The sequence below is a fragment of the Balearica regulorum genome, chromosome 2, assembly GCF_011004875.1.
Source record: "Balearica regulorum gibbericeps isolate bBalReg1 chromosome 2, bBalReg1.pri, whole genome shotgun sequence".
NCBI classification, from domain to species: Eukaryota; Metazoa; Chordata; class Aves; order Gruiformes; family Gruidae; genus Balearica; species Balearica regulorum.
The window spans coordinates 45,730,832-45,751,026 of record NC_046185.1 but is presented as its reverse complement, the minus strand read 5'-3'; the positions used below and the strand labels follow the sequence as shown (position 1 = coordinate 45,751,026).

Sequence of the window (20,195 nt, the reverse complement as noted above, 5' to 3'; positions counted from 1 at the left end):
GCATTCATTATTTATGTTTGTCTGCTGGAGCAACCTCTATGCATACTGAAGCCTTGCTTCCTGGGAAGTGACTGCACATCACCTGCTGATGGGAATTTGAGAATAAATCTTTTGTTTTTCCTTTGCTTTTGCTTTTATTAAACTGCCTTTATCTTTACCCATGAGGTTTTTTCCATCTTATTTTCTCCCCTCTGTCCTGCTGAGGAGGGGAATGATGGAGAGACTTGGTGGGCACCTGGCATCCAGCCAAGGTCAGCCCACCACATAGACCCATGAAGGTAATCTTTTGCATCCAGAAATTAGCAACACATGAATGTAAATCACCATGAGAGGCTTGTGATGCATGCCCAGAATTATTAAGACTTGGCAAAACCAAGTTTGATGGTGGCATCTGCCATGCTTTTAGTGCATCAGAAAACAGCAGAGATTCAGCTGGTGCTGGCACAACTTTTGAAGAGTGCAATCTAGGAGATCCAGTAGCCAAATGGCCTCCAGCAACTATCCAGGGTGATGGGTTTTGCTGTCCTTGAATCTGGAGATACCTGGAGCTTTTTGCTGCCTCTGTTGTCCTTTGTCAACCTCACAAGCTGTGGCTTGTTGTCATGCATTGAGTACAGTGTAGATGCTCTAAGATGGCAGCAGGCAGTGGTCCTATAGGCCCTGTAGTCTGTACAGGAGTAAGAGATGTCTTTCGAAGGAGATATAAGAGCTTGCATGATTGTAGTCATGTCCTTGAGAAGTTCATCCTCAATAAGGCAGGAATGTACCTGTAGTAAACTAAGGGAACTGCAGCCACAAGCAAGGCACTGCAGCCTGGGGCCTCCTTATTGTGGTCATGGGAACAGTGTAGATATGGTCTAATTCTGCTTGCTTGCTTTGCAGCACTGCAGATCCATGGAAGAAACAGCTGAACAGGCAAATATCTACCTGTAAGATTTCCACATAGCTCAAATATTTGTATAGATCAAAGGCCAGTGCCAATGATGCATTTCCAAGCTTCATTACAGATTTCTTAAGGTTTGAATACTTGCTTTTCAGATCTTCACTTTTGTAAAAAAAATGTGAGCTTTTTTTAGGTAGGTGTTAAGGTTGTGCCTTTTTCCTCCTACAAGCCCAAAATGACAAAAATGACTCTAATGATCCTTTGGCAAGATGCTGCAAATTTGCAGAAGATGGAATCTGGAGCCATAAGGCAGCCAAGAGATGCTCCTTTCCAAGCTGAGCCTGCTGCCAGTGCAGAGAACAGGGTGAGCCAGATTTCATTTAGTACCTGGAAATTTCATTTAGTACCATCAGGGAAACCACAAGGAGAGGAGCTCACTCATTGGGAACACAGCTGCTTCACAGACCCTCTTGTACTTCTATGGAGCTGCCAGGGCCACCCTGGTGGTCCTAGTAAGCCCTGCTCCTTGGGCAGACACTTGCAATAGTTCAATCTCCTGTTTTTGAGCTCCAGTGTTTGTAGGCATCCTTCAGCCTCCAGTGAGGGGCACACCAGGACCAAATTACATCGTTGGCTCATAATTTCTAAGCTAACTCAACTATGACACAAACGAAATGTTTGATATAGACTAAGTGCTTGAGTTTAAACAACTCAATAGAGAAACCCTAAATAAATGAATCAGGGGAAAGGAAACAGTGCTTTAAAAATTACCAAAGACTCTCCATTTCAGAACAATCAAAGTTCTTATCAATTTCAAAACCATAAAATAACTTACATTTTGATACAAATCACTATTAGAACAATATTTTGCAACCATATTTTGTAAGAAAATTGCGAAGTTCTGTAGTAAGATTTTCTGATCTTACTTTTGCTCAATTTTTGTACTTCTGGCAAATTAAAGAAGTCATTATGGTGTAATAAAAAAGGATACAATTTTGGACTGGATTATAATTAAAATGAATGAGGTCAATGAACTGTATCTGAATCACTGCTTTCATACTCAGAAATGCTGTTTGGTTCAGATGATATTTTATGTCTCTATTATAAGTACTACACTTTCAGACAAATTAAAAAAAATCTAAAACTGTATCTGTGATATACAGACAAAATCAGAGTAATTATGCGCATAAAGTTGAATGTCTGAACATAGGACTTGTTCTTACTTGCTGGCTTTTAATTTATCTCTGACTAGCTAACCCTGCTCTATGTGCTGTGGTGATTGACACACAACCGTCTTGTGTATGTTTGCTTGTAATTCTGCATATTGCAAATTGTGCATAAAAGAATGTGCTTATAGATTTAAACAATTGAATTTGAACTGCTCTTATTTGTGAATAGTTTCTTTAATCGGCTAATTAGAAAATAGCACTTTATTATAAAGTTACAGGTTTTAAGAGTGAAAATAAAAATAGACATGTTTTTGAGAATGAATCTCAAACAATAGTAAGAAAAAAAGCTTCAACATCAGGTGTTTGGTGTCCTTGGGCCTCCCAGATGAGACTACAGAGATAGAGATCTGTTGATAAACCAAAAAGTACCTGTACCCAGATCTTCAGAAGTATTTAGAAATACTCCTCTTGATTTCTGTCCAGGTACTGGTCCTTCTAAAGACCAACAGTATGAAGCTGGTAAGTTATAGAGCAGATGTGAGAGCTGAAGCCAATGCTGAGCAAAACTACTTTGTTCTGGCAGCTTGCCTAACTTTAACCTCTCTGTGCATGTCCCAGCTCCAATACCACAGCTCTTTCAAACACAAAGAACTACCTTTTCCCAAAGGAGGCTTATAAGAAAACTGTAGGTATAATGACAAGCTGTTATTTTTAACAATTATTTCTCAAACTGCAGGCCAGTACCTTTTTGGCAGTCCTGAAAGGGTTTAAAGTGGGTTGGTCAAATATCATGTGGCAGCAGCTCTCTGTCTCAGGTTGGCAGCAGCTGTTGCATTAACAAGTGAGGACTGCCAATGATTAGTGGCTGCAGGATTTTACTCTACCCAGGGAACTGATAACCACCTTATATTGCTGACAGCAGTTCATTTTCTCCAAGGTGAAGGAATGAGTATGAACACTTGTAGCCAATTATAAGCTCTGCTCTCTTGACTGATATGGAGGAGCTAAGCGGCTGGAAAGTCTGACTCAAGGGGAGTGAGATGAACCAAGAGGAGGTGATATTTTCAGGGTTGCATAACCCAATTCTAGATATTTCTAGATTCTCTTGCTGAGTTCAAATGCTCTATTCTCTGCATTTGTGCTGGCAAAGATATGCAAAATTAATCTAGCACTTCTCCCAGCTTCTTTTGCTCCCACTTTTCTTTGGTCACACAAACAACTGGAGCATTACAAAAACAGAAACAAAGCTGGTTACAAAACTGGAAGCAAAACATAATGATGCAGAGATGAAGCCTCAAATACTTGTTACAGCTTGACACTTTTTATTTATGGAGGATTTACATAATTTGTCAGAGATGGAGATAGATAATGTAGGATTTGATCACATTTCTTCCGTCCTGAACAGAGCTTTGCTTCAGTAAGCACGGGGTAGGTCAAGACTCTGTACGGCTGATTTGTGGGTGATAATGAGATCTTTAAGCATTTAATGGCAATGTAGATAATACCAAAGAAAGGCAAATGTTTGAAAAGTGTATTTCTGTTTCCACATGAAAGTGTCAGATGGCCTTCTTTTCTTAGAGTAACATGCATACTGGCAGTGCAAATTTCCTGTTTTATGTGGGTTTTTTTGGGATTTTTTTAGAAGGATTAGGACTAGATGTGAAGCGATAGCATCTTCTCATTTCTTTAGTCTTTAGTCATTTGCTCAGGCTGTCAAAATGGATCCAGTTAATATCAGTTGCACAGGTGAATTTTATCTATAGTACCACATGAACATCTATTTCATGTGGAAAGAACTGATGACAGTGACGCATTTTATATATCAGCAACTAATCATTTGATCATAACCATTATCATCATTGTAAATGGTAACTTTTAATCAACAGCAACATATCTGTTGCTCCTCTTGAGCTGACAATCTGCAGATAACAATTTTCATTCCATTATCAACCACAGAGTGTTACTGTGTTATTAAATAGACAGTATTTTGTTTTCACTGACTGAAAGAATGAAAAGTAAGTGTAAAAAAAATCAGAGGTAAGACCCACCCTTATCCCTGATTTCATCATGCCTGGTGCCTGTGCGGCAGAGGATACACTTCTACAGCAAAGCCTCTGAGAAGTCTGGATCACAAGATTTGTGAATTGTTGGTGCTCAGCATTGCACAGGATTATGAAAAGACCACAGCTTCAATTTCAGCATTAAATGGTTTTGGTCATGTACGATCTATGTTAAGTTTTAGAGAAAGCTATGTGAGGAAAACCTCATAGGCTTGTATATATATGTCTAAAGCTTTAAAAGCACTTTTTAAAAAGTAGGTTTTATCTTGGCAGACTGTAAAATAATATTTCTTTATTGCATGGGAGAGTCCAGAAAATAAGGTGTTTGGTTAACACCCTGGTTCCATTATAGAAATGTTACTGCAAATTGTTGGTGTGCAAAAAGAAACAAAAAAAACCAGATAGCAAGTTTGAAATTATGTATAATTTTTCTGATGAATACTGAGTGATTAGTTCTTCTTAAACCACTTCTTCCTTCAATCAGGTTTTTTTATTTGATTTGACTTTCAACTTCATATAAACTAGTAGAACAATGGCATCATCACACCTGTTGTGCAGATAATTCCCATTTCCTCAGAAGTATCTAGATTTTACGTACTTGTCAGGGTTCACATGTCACAGTGGTTCCTGTAAAAGAACAAATTATTTATCAAGCTTTCTTTAAGGTACAGGAGGAAACACATGCCTTCATTTTGTAGCACCCTAAGCAGACTAAAAGAATAAAATTCCTGCTCACTAAACCAAACCATGTAAAAGGAGAGTCTTACTACATCCCTTGTAGTTTTGTTTTTTGGACAGCACATATTTTTTATAATCCTACTGTTCCCACAGAAAATATTTAACTACATCTTTTTAATTCATAACTCTGATGTAACCTGTTGAAAACCAGAGCTCTTTCTGAGAAGTGTCTCTCCAGAAACTCTGTAGATACACCCAGCTACATACACTCAGTTCTAGTGAAACTATGGTTTTGGCTATGACCATCAGCAAAAGGCAAAAAGTGCCCAAGTGAAAGTTCACTTTACGTGTGGGTATGATCCGGTACCATGATTAGGTCTCTGAATTCAAATCTGTACATCCTTCAATACCATTTCTACTGCATTTGCTAGTTCTATCACTTTGAGCCATTACATCTTAATTCTCTAAACGTTACCACAAGACAGACATATGTCCTGTATCATATCCTCTAGGACATTTTCAAGTGTTTAACAATCAACTAATTGTTTCTGGGTTTATTGGAGTGACTGTTTCACCTTGCCTCTCCATTCCACTATAAAGCTTGACGTGTTCTACAATACCTTTGGTAGCTTTGGTATATAAGTGGTTTTGGTGGTCTTCTAATCCTGTTTTTCTCAACAAAATTCTTCAAAGGGAGTAGATTGGATTGTCACAGATATGAGAGAATAGGAAACAGGAAGAGGGATGGAGGGGACAGATTAGTGGTAATCCTAATCTGTGATCTCATACATAATAATAAAGTGTACCTTTTCAATTGCTGCCAATTCCAGTATTCTGCCAAAAGTCAACTTTCACATAGTGTGTTAAATGCTTTCTATTACGAAATTCATAAAGGATCTGTTGGACTTGAATTCTTTCCAGAAACTTGCAGTTAACTTAACTGCATTGCAAGCAAAGTGGAGGGAAAACTGGCACTTAAGCGAGGTGAGGGAAATAGGCCATGCACTTTCTGTCTGATCAGACTCCTCATAGCAGAGACTGACCCTTGCAAGATCCATTTATAACTGTTGTACTTCAGTGGTATGAAGATAAATGAAAAAATACCTGTCATTCTTCTAACTGGTAAATCAGAAAGTGGTTAAACTCAAGCCTTTATACCAGATTTAGTGATAAGAAGCAGATAGGACACTGACCATGTGAAAATAAATAGGAAAACTTAATTTAACTGTGTTAAACTTTGACTATACTATTGACTCTATTCTTTAGACCCTTGTCTTCAGCTTGGTTTTTCCATATTGGCATTTGCTAAGAAAACCTACTATGGACCTGACCAATAAAATTCTATTACAAGTATACTTGTGTTCCTGAAATTGCATGGCTGTGTGTAGACCTCAGTTCTCATTTGTGGAGAGAAATGGATTGAACTTCTGCAAGGCTGAGAATATTTTAAACTATAAGAATCGAGTGAAGGTCAAAGAGCCAGATGTTTTGTGTCAAGCAGCTTTATGCAAAGTCAAGTCTTCTGGAAGTACAGTTTAGTCACTTTGAGGAAAGGTACCTGTAGCATCAGCAGAGTGTGGTCAGCTTCCCAGTGACCTGAAGGAGGTCCCCTCCACCAGCAGCACATCAGTCTTAACATCCATTTCTGTGATTCTACATCAAATTTGATATGATTCAGTGTCATAGTAGGTAGACAAACACCTGTCAGTGTTGATCCTGCCATAAGAGGCAGAGGACTGGAGCAACATATCTCAACTGAATTGATCTTATTTAATCAGCATCTTTAAGACTCATTACAGAATATAGCTCTATGGTGAGAATGCTTCACATGTTTTTGTTAGTGTCAAAACATGTCCTGCAGATTAAGAAACTCTGGATTGAAGGACCATTTGCTATTCTTTCATTTCCTCTTCTGTGTTTCTAAGATTGTAAATCTGTACTTACACTGTTTTAAACCTGTGTCTATACTGCTTTAGTAGCAGTAGTGTGTTTTCATTGCAGAATTCTGTAATATGTTTACTAATCCCAACCTGTTTGACTCATCCACACCCTGGTACCATGAAGCACATTGGAAAGAAGAGGCCCTGTCCTCTGAGGTTACCTACAGAAAGCCAAGACCTACAGTCAGGAATCTTCCCTCATGGCTGTCTATACCCCCATGAAAGAACTAGGCAAACCAAGATTGGTGGATAAATTCCTTCTTCTCTCACTAATATATTTCACCAGGGAGGAATTTGCAGATGACATCAAGCTGAGTGAAGTGGTTATCATGCCTGAGGGACAGGATGCCATCCAGAGGGACCTGGACAAGCTTGAGAAGTGGACCCTTGTGAACCTCATGAGGTTCAACAAGGACAAGTGTAAGGTGCCATGCCTGGGTTGAGGCAAACCCTGGTATCAGTACAGGCTAGGGGATGAAGGGATTGAGAGCAGCTCTGTGGAGAAGGACTTGGGATACTGGTGGATGAAAAGCTGGACATGACCCAGCAATTTGTGCTTACAGCCCAGAAAGCCAACTATATCCTGGGCCACATCAAAAGAAGTGTGACCAGCAGCTTGAGGGAGGTGATCCTGCCCCTCTACTCCACTATGGTGAGGGCCCACCTGGAGTACTGCGTCCAGCTCTGGGATCCTCAGCCCAGGAAAGGCATGAATCTGTTGGAGCAGGTCCAGAGGGCCACAAAAATGATCAGAGGGATGGCAGCAGCCTGAGCAAAAGACTTCCCATCACCAGCATCTGTGGAGATGGAAACAGTGACCACATTATGTTCATTAAGATCTAAAGAAATGCAATAACTGAACCCTAATTAGCCACCTACACCCTAACGTTAAACAAGATGAGTTTGCAAATGGATGCCTAGGACAGACTCATTTGTTTGCAAGCTTATTGGGCTCTGGACCCCTTACAGCAGGCACTAGTGATGTCACATTAAATTAGATAACTCTTAAGTTAATGCCAGAGAACCTTGTCAGGGAACAGAACATGATTGTCCATACCATTAAAATGTTAGAAAGGTCCTTGAATGGCTTAGGGTTCTCCCTGGCTCCCTCCCAAAAAATTCCCAGGCAGCTTGGGATTTAACACAAGCAAGACACAATTCTTCACAGACCATTTCTGATGTAACCATATTATTTTGCAGTATAAACCAGTGTGAATATAGGCCATGCCGTACCAGTTTTCTTCAGAGCTGAAGAATGGTCCCAAGTATATTTACGCTACTAGTACAGACTAACTCTAAGTGTGGGGGAGTCTAGAAAAAATGGCAGTCCTAATGATGTTTGCACTTCTGACAACAGGTTGTAGTGTGGGAGAAGGAGGAAATAACAAGCATAATGAACTGAAGATCTAGCCTGACATCATTGCATGAGAAGTCCTAAATTGTTGTTAGTGTTCCTCCACTGTGCCTCTCTTCAGGCTGGTCTGATTTGTGAGTGGTTTAAGACTTTCATGTTGCTTCAGGGGTCCCTGTAGAAAACAAAGCAGGTATCTGAGACATATAATGACATGCTGGATGTGTTTATTGCAATGGAGCTGTTTGAGACATACAAGGACATGCTGTGTGTGTTTACTATATAGGGGCTTTGGAGAAGACAAAAGTGCTATGGAGAAGATGAAGTTAGAAGAATGGGCCACCTATGTGGGGCTACTTGGTCCTCCTGATAACAGGGCTTTCACTAAATCAGTTGACATTTGTGACATGTGGAGCTAAGGCAACTGCCATTTTTCTTGTTCCTAAGTATGCGCTCCCACTCACTGCAGCAGAGTAAGTTCCTGCATCATTGTACACTTTAAAGTTTGGCTCCTTCCCAGAAGCTTGCTTACAAACAATTTCAGACAGGTCCTTTGACACCTGCAGGACAGTTTTACAGGCTGGGCTGTAGGTTCTTCTGATCTGAACTGGCAGGCAGACACTTCTCCAGCATCCTATCCACCCTCATTGTAGTCAGTATGATGTTAGCACTGGGGTTCAGGAGATGGGGCAGGGGCAAGGGAGATTAGAGTGACACCCCTGTCAAAGAGACCACAGATCACCTGACTACAGGGCATAGCAACCTCACTGCGTAGGGCGCCTACACACTTTCATGACATAACCTGGTTAGAACAGTTGGATCTAACCCAGCTGCACAAGTATACTATATTTGGCTTCTTAAATTTGAAACAGTTGTTTTGTTGTAAGTTGCTCTGTGTTGTGGTGGATGCTGGCCTGGGCTAGCTCTGTTGCTAGGTTAATGGGAAATTTTCCAGCTGCAAAATTATGAATATGTGCTTCTTGTTCACAAGCTCCTGGATTCCTTTTGCACCTCATGCTGCTCCATTCTGAGCATCTGGCCCAGTGACAAAGCAAGTAGCCAAGAAATGAGGGTGCCAAGGGTGTCATATGTCAGTGCTGAGGAACGGTGTCCATAAACTGTGGGGCATGCTAGGCTATAAGCACCTTCCAAGATACTTTTGCAGCGCTGCAGAGGTGTCAGGTTGTGTTCAGTCTGGTGAGGCTGAGTCCATGCTGCTTGCAAGGACAGAGAGAGAATAGGTACAGAAGTGAATCAGAGCAGAGTCTGTGTGTGTACATCAAAATGTGCAGTACTATTTACAGCAATTGGGAAAAGTGTATGCTACACAATAAAATGTTTATTTGAACCAAAATAGACAAGGATACTAAAATATGCATGGTTTTGGCCCTGCATCCCTGTACTGGATGTGAAATTGAATAACAAGCTAACTCTTCTTGTCTCTATAGATCAATCTCCAGGGACATATTAAAGAAGTATATAAACATGCCTATGATTCAATTTTGCTTTACTCAGTTACATTCCATTCAATTACATATTCTATTTTGCAGGAGTACAAATCATAACCTCTATATTTGGTCATGCTGGAGCCTTCAGGCTGCTTCTTTGGAATACTTGAGAGAAAAGTCAAAAAAAGACTAAGTATTCATATGCCTCCTTAGAAAGATGTAAAAGATGTAACTTGCTGTCAGAAATTTATCAAGCTTGTGCAGCTTGTTGTATCTGGATCCAAAGAAAAATATGTCTCAATTAAATGCTAAAATACAGCTAAAATGGCACACATTAAAACCTATTTGTTTTCTTATGAGTGTAGTGTTACACAGGACATGGAACTGAATGGAGAAATTTGTAACTTAGCTTTTGAAAACTTGATGTACTTAACTGTAAGTGCACAAGGTTGTATAACAATTTAGCAATGTGTATAGTCTTTTCCAGTATTTTGGCAGTGCAGTTCATAGGTCAAAATACGCGTTCTCCCTACTTTTGCTGACTTTTCAGGCAATGCGCATCATTCAGAAGCGTGCTGTGTGGAGTCTAAAGTTCAGTAGTTACCCTGTGTTTTCAGTGTCATCTCATCCAATATCTTAAATGGTCAGGAATAATAATAATAATAATAAAAAAATTAAATCTTTTTCTCTTCATTATTTTCTTTCAGAGCATTCCATTCATATTTGTAGTAAGGATTAAAAATAATAATAATAAAAAAGTGCCAGAACCCCCAGTAAGGAATCACTTCACTACTGGGAGCAGTCCTTACTACAAAGCTGATGATTTGCAGCGGTGCCACACGCTGCAGCGGTGAAAAGAAAGGCTTTCTCTGTCCCTTCTGTTCTCAGGCTCTCCGCAGCAGCTCCGTGGCCCTGTGTCTCTTTCGCAGGCTACCTACAATATAAATTTCCATTCCCCTGCTGCCTCGCACGCTGCCATTTAATTCTTCATCAATTCTTCAAATCCTCTTGGTTTTGATAGATGAGCGCTGCGTTCCTGCTGAGATGTCTGGGTTGGAGGAATGTTTGATGAGTGAAACGAATGAAAAAGCTAAGCGATGGCACTTGGAAGGAGCTAACAAACCAAACAGGTTTTGGTAACTGGTTTTTGCATAGTGAAGGTTTGTTACTTTACATAGTGGAGCTACTTAATTTCTTTAATGCAAGCCTCTTTTTACAGACTCCTTTCAAAATTTGACAGAACAAGTATGCAAAACAATTTGTTGAGACAGAAAATAATTAGAGTTACTGAAAGATGCATGAAGGAAACATTTCTGAAAGTTCTCTGAAAATGTTAATACACCCATTACAAAATACTACCTGGGGAAGGTCAGTCATCTCATGGAGAGTCATACTGTCAAATTAAGACACAACTCCCTTCAAATAAGAGTGATTTATACTTTCAGTATGAAATCTGATTGAAATGTTAATTGTGAATGGGCAATAAGATTGGGCAATGAAAATGTGCAAAATCTGCTATTTCAGAAGCTTGGGAGGAGCTACCCTCATGTGCCAAAAATGTACCTTTCTGCACATGTACATGGAAAGATGCCTTAATTGAAATTGTTCACATGTCTCTAAACATTAATGTCAGAGTACTCATAGAATTATTCAAAGGACACAGCCATGAAGCAACACTGTACAATTTCCAATGCCACACTAGTCTTCCACAAGGTTGAGTAACAAGGAAAAGTAATAAAATTGTCACAAAAGTGCATGGAAGAAAACACCCAAAACAAGTCCCCAAAAAGATTGGCATCATGCTCACAGATATTCCAAGAACTAAAAGAGTAGCTAAGTTTATTAGATAAACCTTGTCTAGTGAATAATTAACAGGTCAGCTTCAAGGTGAAGCTCAATATAGACAGTTCTTTTGATTTTGTTGTTGTAACTGAGATCTTTTAATGTACAAAAAAGGGTTATACCAGGTAATCCTGGCAGGATTAGGTGGGAGATTTATTCATTTAATGGGTCATATTGATTTAATTTTCAAATTTAAGTTATATTTTTGATAGGTATCCATGATTCATAGGGTGACATATAAATCAGTGTTTTGTCCCTTTTATAGTATTGCATACACAAATGTTAAATGAAGACTGTTGTCAAGGTCACAATATTAGTCAGTCAAAAGGCTGAAAACATTCCTTCTGTAAATGCATTTATTTATGTAGTATTTATTTCACAGGGTCCCTGCCTCTTTTGGCATGAAGCATGGATATGAACTGAGCTTGTGAAGTTAAAGAGATTATAAAGTGCATTTAGTAGGACTTCTTCCATGTTTGTGACAGAAGTTCAGTAGTGAATGCAGCAAAGGCTTCCAGGGAGAAAAGAACAGGTCAGTGGTTAAAGCAATTGAACGTTGTCTTGAAAGCTAAATTATAACCTTGCCCCTGAGTTTGTAATTGATGCTATGTGAGTTACTTACATTTATCATAGGTGGCCACTAACCAATTTTTGCAATGTCTGATGAGAATCTGATTTATCAACGTGTTGAGTACTTAAATCTGGATCTGAAGTGAATAAGAGCTGTAAGTGGGTAAATGAAGTGTGTCATAGTGCTAAATACTTATAAAAAAATAAAGTCCTAGACCACTCTCATATGAGACACCTAAGCTTTGTGGATTCTTTTATCTTAGCTCCTTTGGATTTCAGAAATCCAACTTGTTAACTGAAGATAATAGCATGCCTTGGTTTTGTAGCAATACTTAAAAATAACTGTGCTAGTATTTTAGAAGCACTCTCAAAATAACCATGGAAGAAAAAACACTGGCAAAATCTGTCGTTCTGTATTCAGAGCATTACTTGAAGAAAATACAATAGATAGGAGGACAGAATGTCAGATTGAGTGGGAGAAACAGTGGAAAAATTCTCATTAAATAAGTATTTTCTATTCCAGTGCAATGCATGAAGTAGGGCTCCAGAGCAAAACTGGTAAATGACCATGTACACCAAATTATATAGTAAAATAATATGCATGCAGCAGTGAAACAATTTAAAGTTTCACAGACCTGATGTTCCTCAGTTCCCGAGTGTTTTGGCATGGTTCAAATATGAATGGATATTCGTGAGGATCGCAAGAGAACCACTTACGTCTGCTTTCGTACCAAATACAATGCCTAGACCATGGGCCTAAACAGAGCCCAAACAGTTTTTCTGACTGTATCCTTGACAAAGTTATGAGTAGCTTAAAAAAGGATCTTAAAGCTGAAAGAGAATGGCAGATACAATAAATGATGATGTTAGTAGCTCTGTCTAGGACACAGTGCTATCACTACAAATGCCCACCCTCACGGCCAAGAGGAGAAGCTCCTATGGCTCTCTGGGGAGAAGCTTCCCTTTCAGGAATGGATCTGACGATTCAACAGTGTGCCAGTGTGTGGGTATGTACGGTGACAAAAACAAATAGGGTGGTGCAGAAGTTTATTGCCCACAAATAGAACAAGTCTCAAAATGGAAATTCATTATTCTGATGGGAAAAGAGGTGACTGATACAATGAGCTAATAGTTTAGTTACATTTACGTATCCATAAACAAGGAGCTGCAACAGTGGGTAGGTATGTACACTGTGAACGGGGTACCAAAAAATCTGTAAAATTTTCTACTCTTACAGTGTTTTTTTACATAACAAGATAAACATACAGGGTAACTGGTGCTAGTGCTTGACACCAACCCAGCTGCAAACTGTTTTCTGTGTCAATCTTGCAGACTTCACAAAGGTGAACCTTTGAGTTTTGCTCAGGAAAGACCATCGTGTTGTCAAGACTCTGACAGCTGGGCAATAAAAAGGCCCAGGAAAACACACTACGCTTACCTGTTACAACTGCCGTATGAGTATCACTTTACAAGCAGTTTCCCTGCAGTACGCTTTGCATCCTTACAAATATGTTAGGAGCTATTATGAACTATGTCCCTATCATTTGATATAGGATGCACTATTCAAGCAGTCAGACACGTTGCACTAACATGGTATCACACAGCACACATGGCTGTGTTCTTACCCACAACTCCTGCTATGAAAAACAATGGTAAAACGTTTCCTTGTAGAGCAGGAGCAATTCAAAGAGCCAAAACTGTTACTTTTTCTGTTGACAGTTCTAAAAGGTGAGGAAACACACTGTAGGACAAGTTTTGCCACGAGACAGGATTACAACAATTTAAAGAGAGTTGTGCATTTATCTGTCGGAGGAAAAAAACGAATTGGTGATCTATCTAGGCCTTAGTATTAACTTTACCAAGACTAGATTATCACAGGCTTCACTTGTTACCGTGATAGTCGAAAGCATTCCTTTGACTTCACTTTCTCTAGTGTATGTGTATAGTAATGTGCATATTTATAAACAAAATAAAAATCTCTATTGAAACAGGTACCTGCCTGCCTCATACCCCTCTTCCCCCCAGGGGAGAGAACGCACTCCAGAAAAGTGCTCAGCGATGACACACGGGAAGAGGGACCAGGGGACCGGGTCGGGGACCCAGGAGTGCCCGCGGGCTGTCCCGGATCGGGCCGGGCCAGACCAGTTGGGCGGCAGCGTGCGGGGGGCTGGCTCCGTCCCGTCCCGCCCCACCGCCCCCCGGGGCGGGCCGCCCGCCCCCCCCGCGGCCTATATAGGGGCGGCCCGGGGTGCACCCAGTACTCGTTGTGGAGGGGAGAGCGGTGTCTGTTTTTCCTCCCGACGGCTATTTTCCTTGGGCGAAGCAGGTGAGCCGGCAGGGCAGGGACGGGACCGCGGGGCCGCTGCGTGCGGGGTCGGGGGCCGTTCCCCTCCGCCCGGCGCGGCTCCCCGGCCAAGCGCGTCGTTCTCCCTGCAGGCTCCTCCCGGAGAGAGGCGGTTTCCCCGTCGCGCCGCCGCCGCCATGGCCTCGGTACCCTCCGCCGGCTGCCTCCTGGCCAAGAACCAGTACTACAGAAGTAAGCGCTCGGGGGACCGGGAGGGCTGCTCTGGGGGAGGGAGGTTGAGCTTCCCGAGCCGGTGTCCGGGTTGTTATTGCTCATGGAAAAAGTCAGAAAGTGTTTCAGGTGGTTTCTAGATGAGATGGAGGCAGAAAGGTGGTTTTGCCTGGTAGTTTTTAATTGCTTGGAGAGTTTTCTATTATATCAAAGAACTTTAGTTTTAATGAGCATCTGCTTCTGGTTATTCATCTACTTTTCTTTTTTCTATTTAGAATTGTTCATTAGGGATATGTAACTTTTTTTAATCAGTTATAAAATATGACACGGAAAAAGTTTTAGCCCAGCAAGTCCTGGCTGTTAGATGTACTTTGTATTTACTTTACAGGCTTAGAACACAAAATCAACTCAAATTTTTATTTCTAAATATGTGAAATACTCACTGCTTTGGTATTACATCTGGTATATTGGGATCCCTTTATACAGGATGGACACTATAGCGTGAGAATAGTATTTAGTAGTATCACAATGGAAAGTATGGCAATTATGTTGTTTTAGACTTGAATATTCAAAAATAAACTCATTTGTTTTGATAGCAATGTGTACATGATCATAACATTTGTCACTGATTTCAGTGAAAGTTATGTAAACACATCACAGTATGCTTTTAAGTGAAAAGAAGACTGAGAGATCAACTTACATAAAAGTTATTATATAAACAACTATAGTAGAATGGTGTATAAAATATAAACATTATATTTTGTAGCTAAGTAACTTATCTTTTAGATTGCTTCCTCCAAGATAGTAGCAGGTCTGAAAAATTTTTGGAATAGGAAAACTGTACTCTCAAATAATTTTTTTAATTTATTTTTTTATTATGTGTGTGTCTGTTTTCCATGAACAGCAAGACAGAACTCGGAATCCAGTGTTTCTTCCAGCTCCTCCTGCTGTTCGGATGCTGTAAACATCACAGACCAGGACAAAGCATTTCATGGTATTGTTCCCTTCTTTCAAACAGTATTCTGGTTTTGCCTTCTGTTACTCAGCCAGTGTCTAATAGTGTGGGCTTTTTCCCCTTTGGCAGGGTTACCTGACTTAATTGATAGGTGTTGGTGGATAAAAAGCTTTTTCCATAGTGAACCGTCTCCACCAACTGTTGGCAGAAAAACACTATCAGCAAGCAGGTGAGTCCTGTTTTTACAGTGATGGGTATAACTTATTCATTCCACTTTCCTTTTGGTCAAAAGTGTTACTAAACAAGTCATAATTGGCTAAAACTATCTGTGGGCTACAATGTTAATTTGATGACTTTGATAAAAGATACTGCAAGTGTATGGCTGCAGAAGCTTCCCATGTTTTCATTTCAGTAGATGAACTCATATGCTACTTTGCATCAAGCAGGTGCTAGTGACTGTAACTGTTCTACACTTATAGTGATATTTATTTAATTCTCTACCTATAGTATTTGCACACCCACTTCTGCAGTTTACTCACTTTATGTTAAAAATTTGATACGAATACACTAAAAATACTTAAGCATGTAAATATCTTTGAGGAAAAATGTAACGATAAACCTCCTCATAACCTTTTATATATATATTTCTGCAGTACCAACAGTTGAATATGATGGCATGCTGGCTTTACTGACCGAGATATTATGTACAGACTTGTTTTTCCAAGAGGCTTGGGATCTTCCTGATGTCTGGGTTCAGCTGCAAGAAGAAAACAAAACCTTTAGGAGGGTGGAAAAGTGTATTTTCAAAATATTTGTCAGTAGCTTAAATGATATTGCTTAATGGACATGTCCATGGCCTACCTTGTTCATTAGAGTTGCTGTAATTTGAGATGCCTCTCTAATGAAGTTGCTTGGATTAAATATCCTGATGACTGACTTGGATAGAGAAGAATGACATTAAGATATTGTAGGCTTAGGATAAGCGTTTGTATTGAATGACTTTGCAATAGGTGACATTCTTAAGTTTTACCTTTAAGATATCCGCTCTATAGGCAGTCACAGTGATGTGAACAAGACCCAGGTATATAGTCTAGAGCAGGACTGTTCTATGGTACATGTTTTCTTCAAGTATTTGTGTACCAGTTACAGGGAGTAAGTTTACAAGAATGCTTGTTATTGGGCTTTCTAAAAGCAAAGCTGTTCACACAAAAAAACGGTACTTGGTTTCCTCTCTTTGGGCAGGGTGTGTAAATCTCAACCTCAAATAACCAGGTACAACTGTCATTCATAACTACGTGTGTTGGTATTTGAGATCAGAATGGAATTGATAAACCAGAAACCAGTAATCCTAATGGACACTGATATCTTCCAAGCAGAAGAGCAACCTTAGAGTTGATACTCCTATCTCTGTTACAGATTACTCTCACTTGCTTTGCTGTAGCTTAGAGCTACTTGTTCTCAAGTGACTAATCCTAGCAATATTCACTGCTGTCTGTCAGCTTGGTTATGTGCTAGATCTGGCCAAGTGTTCAACTCAGTCACACTAATGTTCTCAACCAAGTCTGCCTTTGTCATGATTTATGGTCTTGAAGATACTGTAACAGCTTCATTTGGTCTTCACTGTTGCAAAGCAGTACATCAGATTGTTCGTTCTACTGGGTATGACTGAAATGCATCAGAGGTCATAGAAAATAACAAGTATTTGGCTGGATGACATAATTTCTGTAAATAACCTATGCAGCTTTTTTGATGTACTATCACTAAACCTACCTTGACCTTTATCCATCAGTGGGTGAAGCTTACAATAGCTAACATTAACCTATAATGAAAAGTGGTGGCTATATTAATGGTTGTCATGGTTATGCATAGGAGTCCAAAGTGTATCAAGTGGCTGCTTCAGGAAGCTTATGGTTTTGGTGGAGACAATAAATGCATGGTGTATGACAACAGAAAAGAACACAATTCTGAAAACATAGTTTCAGGAATCTTTATATTGACTTGTTACATATCTGACTTTATTGCTATTGTGTAGTTTCATCTATGTCCTTATTCTAAGTGTACAGAATGAGCTATTCTATTTTTTTACCTTAAGATTTTTTCATTAATAAAGACTTAATCAAGACTTGGTCTGACTTCTTTTTAGCCTCTAATAGCAAAGCGATGTTCAGTGTTGCTTGTAGTGTGGGTAGTTTGGAGTTTTTCAGGATTTTTTTTTAAAAGTGAAATTTAAAATTCCTATGAAAGACTTTGGAGAGGGGGGTGTGTGTGTGTGTCACTTTCTCCCTTTAGCCATTTTAAAGTCTGATGTGAGGTGAAAAAGGAACAGAGGAATATAAGCCAGGAAAAAGACCCTAAACTTTTTTCTCTAAGAGCATGTTGTAAAGGAGGGGGGAAAGGCTACAGTTGTATAACTTGAATGTAGCTTAGAATTAGAAAAACAGGAAAAACATAACTTTAATAGCTGGGTAAGACAGGTAGAAATGTTGGATCAAAGATTAATTGTGATAGGAAAAAAATGGGGGTTTTTTCCTGTTAGAAGGGCTATAGGTAGGCACTTTTTAATGAAGTTAAGTTGTATACTGTTACCCATCTGGAAAAAAAAAGTGTCATAAACAGGATTTGTGTTAGCATGGAAGTACTAAGTTAGATTCAACTGAGTGGGAACTGGAGAGATGGACTTGAAGGTTGTATTTTGCTCAAATGCATGTATAGCACTGATATTCAATAATGGGCTTCTATTTCTTTCCCAAAAGGAAAACCTAAGTCATAGTCTACTGGTCCTAGTAATATCCCATTTTAGGAGTCAAAATAAAAGATAGATCTCGTTATACCATTTATTTCAGTTCAAGAGGGATGAGATCTTCCTGTTGAGTATGTTTAGAGAGAGAAATTCATTACCATGAAGTTATTTTTTTCCTATTTAATGCTGTTGCTACTAATTCTACTGTTTGAAGTAACATTCCAGTTTCTTGACAGTCAAGCATCTCAGTCTATATCCACATTCAAGACTGACTCAAGATAGAAAAATTCCCAGACTTCTAGAGGGTTTTTATTTGCAAATCACATGAACATCCAAATTATGGCAGTTGGTTCTTTATTGCCACAATATAATTATTTTTAGATGACATGGGAATACTGTTTTAAAGTAGTTTGAAAATTTGAATTCTGGTAGGACAAACTTTAAGAGTGTATACTAAACTGATGACCTTACAAATTCTGTTTTTTAGAAAAGTCCATAGAGTATCTCTGAACATACCATTGAGTATTGTAACTGAGAGTTCGCAATGTCAAAGTGGCTAGGATTTTCTTGCCTGTATGAGAACTAAGTAGACTTTATGAAAGCATGATATTTAATACTGTCATACTACATATTGTGGATTGAGAACAGTAAGGATTAACTATAAGGACTAATGCTATGAAATTAGGGGGTTTTTTGGGTATACTAGCCTTTTTTGCAGAAGGAAGAATAATAGGTGAACCCATTTAAGAAACAGGTTTTCAATATAAGAATTAACAGCAAATCAAGCTCAATTTGAGATGTTGGGAATAAGTTGGGGTTTTTTTCTAATACATGCAGTGATTAAGACTTTAGCATTCCTTTGTAACTTCTTTGGAAGGGTAATTTCTGTTTGTGATATTACAACATTCTGATATTTTAAAATATGTGCAAATCCCATTTTTTTTCATGATCTTAACTAATCATGCATTATTTCTTCCTGAAAGCAAACTCTGTCTTATTGTTACTTCTCAACTCTTCTGCAAAGGAAAACCCAAGCAGGGTTTATTCAGCCATTTATACCAGGATTAATGTTGTTTGTAAAACATTTCTTGGATTATTGCTTTCACAGCTGGTGACTGAAAATTTTGACCATGACCATGTTCGGTGTCCTGGCTGACTCCTCAGTGATGGAGGGATTCTGTCAGAATGTCTTGTCGTATGCCATTTTAAGCTGTTCTGGCAGTAGCAGATGTGAAGTATACAGTATGTAATCACTGAAAGATAGGTCTTTGTAGTAGAGAGAGGCTATCAGTAGTAGGGAAGAGAATCAGATCAGTATATTGGGAGGAAGTTAGGGGAAAAGCATCTTTTTTTTTCTTTTTTTCACTTCTATCTGTCTCAGAAACTGTGGAAAAAGAAATCATTGTTTCCTAACCCTATGCAAAAAGAGAAGTATACCCAAAAAATCTCATTTCATAGCAATAGTGATAGTCCTTATAGTTAATCCTTACTATTGTCCATCCATAATATGTAGTGTGACAGTATTAAATATCATGCTTTCATAAAGTCTGCTTAGTTCTCATACAGGCAAGAAAATCCTAGCCACTTTGACATTGCGAACTCTCAGTTACAATACTCAATGGTATGTTCAGAGATACTCTATTGACTTTTCTAAAAATAGAATTATAAAAGTGCTTACAGTCACAATGACAGGACATGATTTGGAGAGAGAGGTAATATTTTTATTAGACTCATAACTGGAAAAGAAAGGACTCATGCACTGGAAAAGTTGTTGCTTTTCTTAGCTGTGTCAGCAACCACATGTCCTTAAAACTTTGCTATCTTTGGCTTCAATAAAATAAAATTTCATTTATACCCATAAAACAGCACCCATAATCTCACCTTGCTTGTTTAGCTCAGGTAACAGTATTGGGTACAAGATAAAAATGTTTTGTCAGTTTGTGAGATGCACTGAGGAACAGCCTCTACCATAACAGAAGAGGACTAACAGGAGCGGCTGGATGTCAGTTGCACTACTAGGATCATCTCCTGGGCAGGCTGAGGA

General features: G+C 39.2%; 1 protein-coding gene across 2 annotated transcripts; it reads left to right on the top strand.

Moving 5' to 3' along the window:
- Positions 1 to 14,136: 14,136 nt before the first annotated feature.
- PPDPFL (pancreatic progenitor cell differentiation and proliferation factor like) lies at positions 14,137 to 17,533 on the top strand. 2 transcript variants are annotated; one of them, XM_075744116.1, is made up of 5 exons: positions 14,137 to 14,267; positions 14,378 to 14,477; positions 15,361 to 15,450; positions 15,541 to 15,640; positions 16,065 to 17,533. In XM_075744116.1, exons 2-5 carry the CDS (start codon positions 14,423 to 14,425, stop codon positions 16,075 to 16,077), a joined length of 258 nt encoding a protein of 85 aa, XP_075600231.1. In that variant the 5' UTR covers positions 14,137 to 14,267; positions 14,378 to 14,422; the 3' UTR covers positions 16,078 to 17,533. The 2 variants fall into 2 exon arrangements, with proteins under 2 accessions (XP_075600231.1, XP_010304921.2); XM_010306619.2 differs by lacking the exon at positions 14,137 to 14,267 and having other exon boundaries at positions 14,295 to 14,477.
- Positions 17,534 to 20,195: the final 2,662 nt, after the last annotated feature.

Bases quoted from the DNA above. Each gene is read 5' to 3' on its own strand.
- PPDPFL (XM_075744116.1), top strand. From the start codon at position 14,423: ATGGCCTCGGTACCCTCCGCCGGCTGCCTCCTGGCCAAGAACCAGTAC. The intron at 14,478-15,360 runs GTAAGCGCTCGG...TTCCATGAACAG, and splicing joins CAAGAACCAGTACTACAGAA to CAAGACAGAACTCGGAATCC. The intron at 15,451-15,540 runs GTATTGTTCCCT...CCCCTTTGGCAG, and splicing joins CCAGGACAAAGCATTTCATG to GGTTACCTGACTTAATTGAT.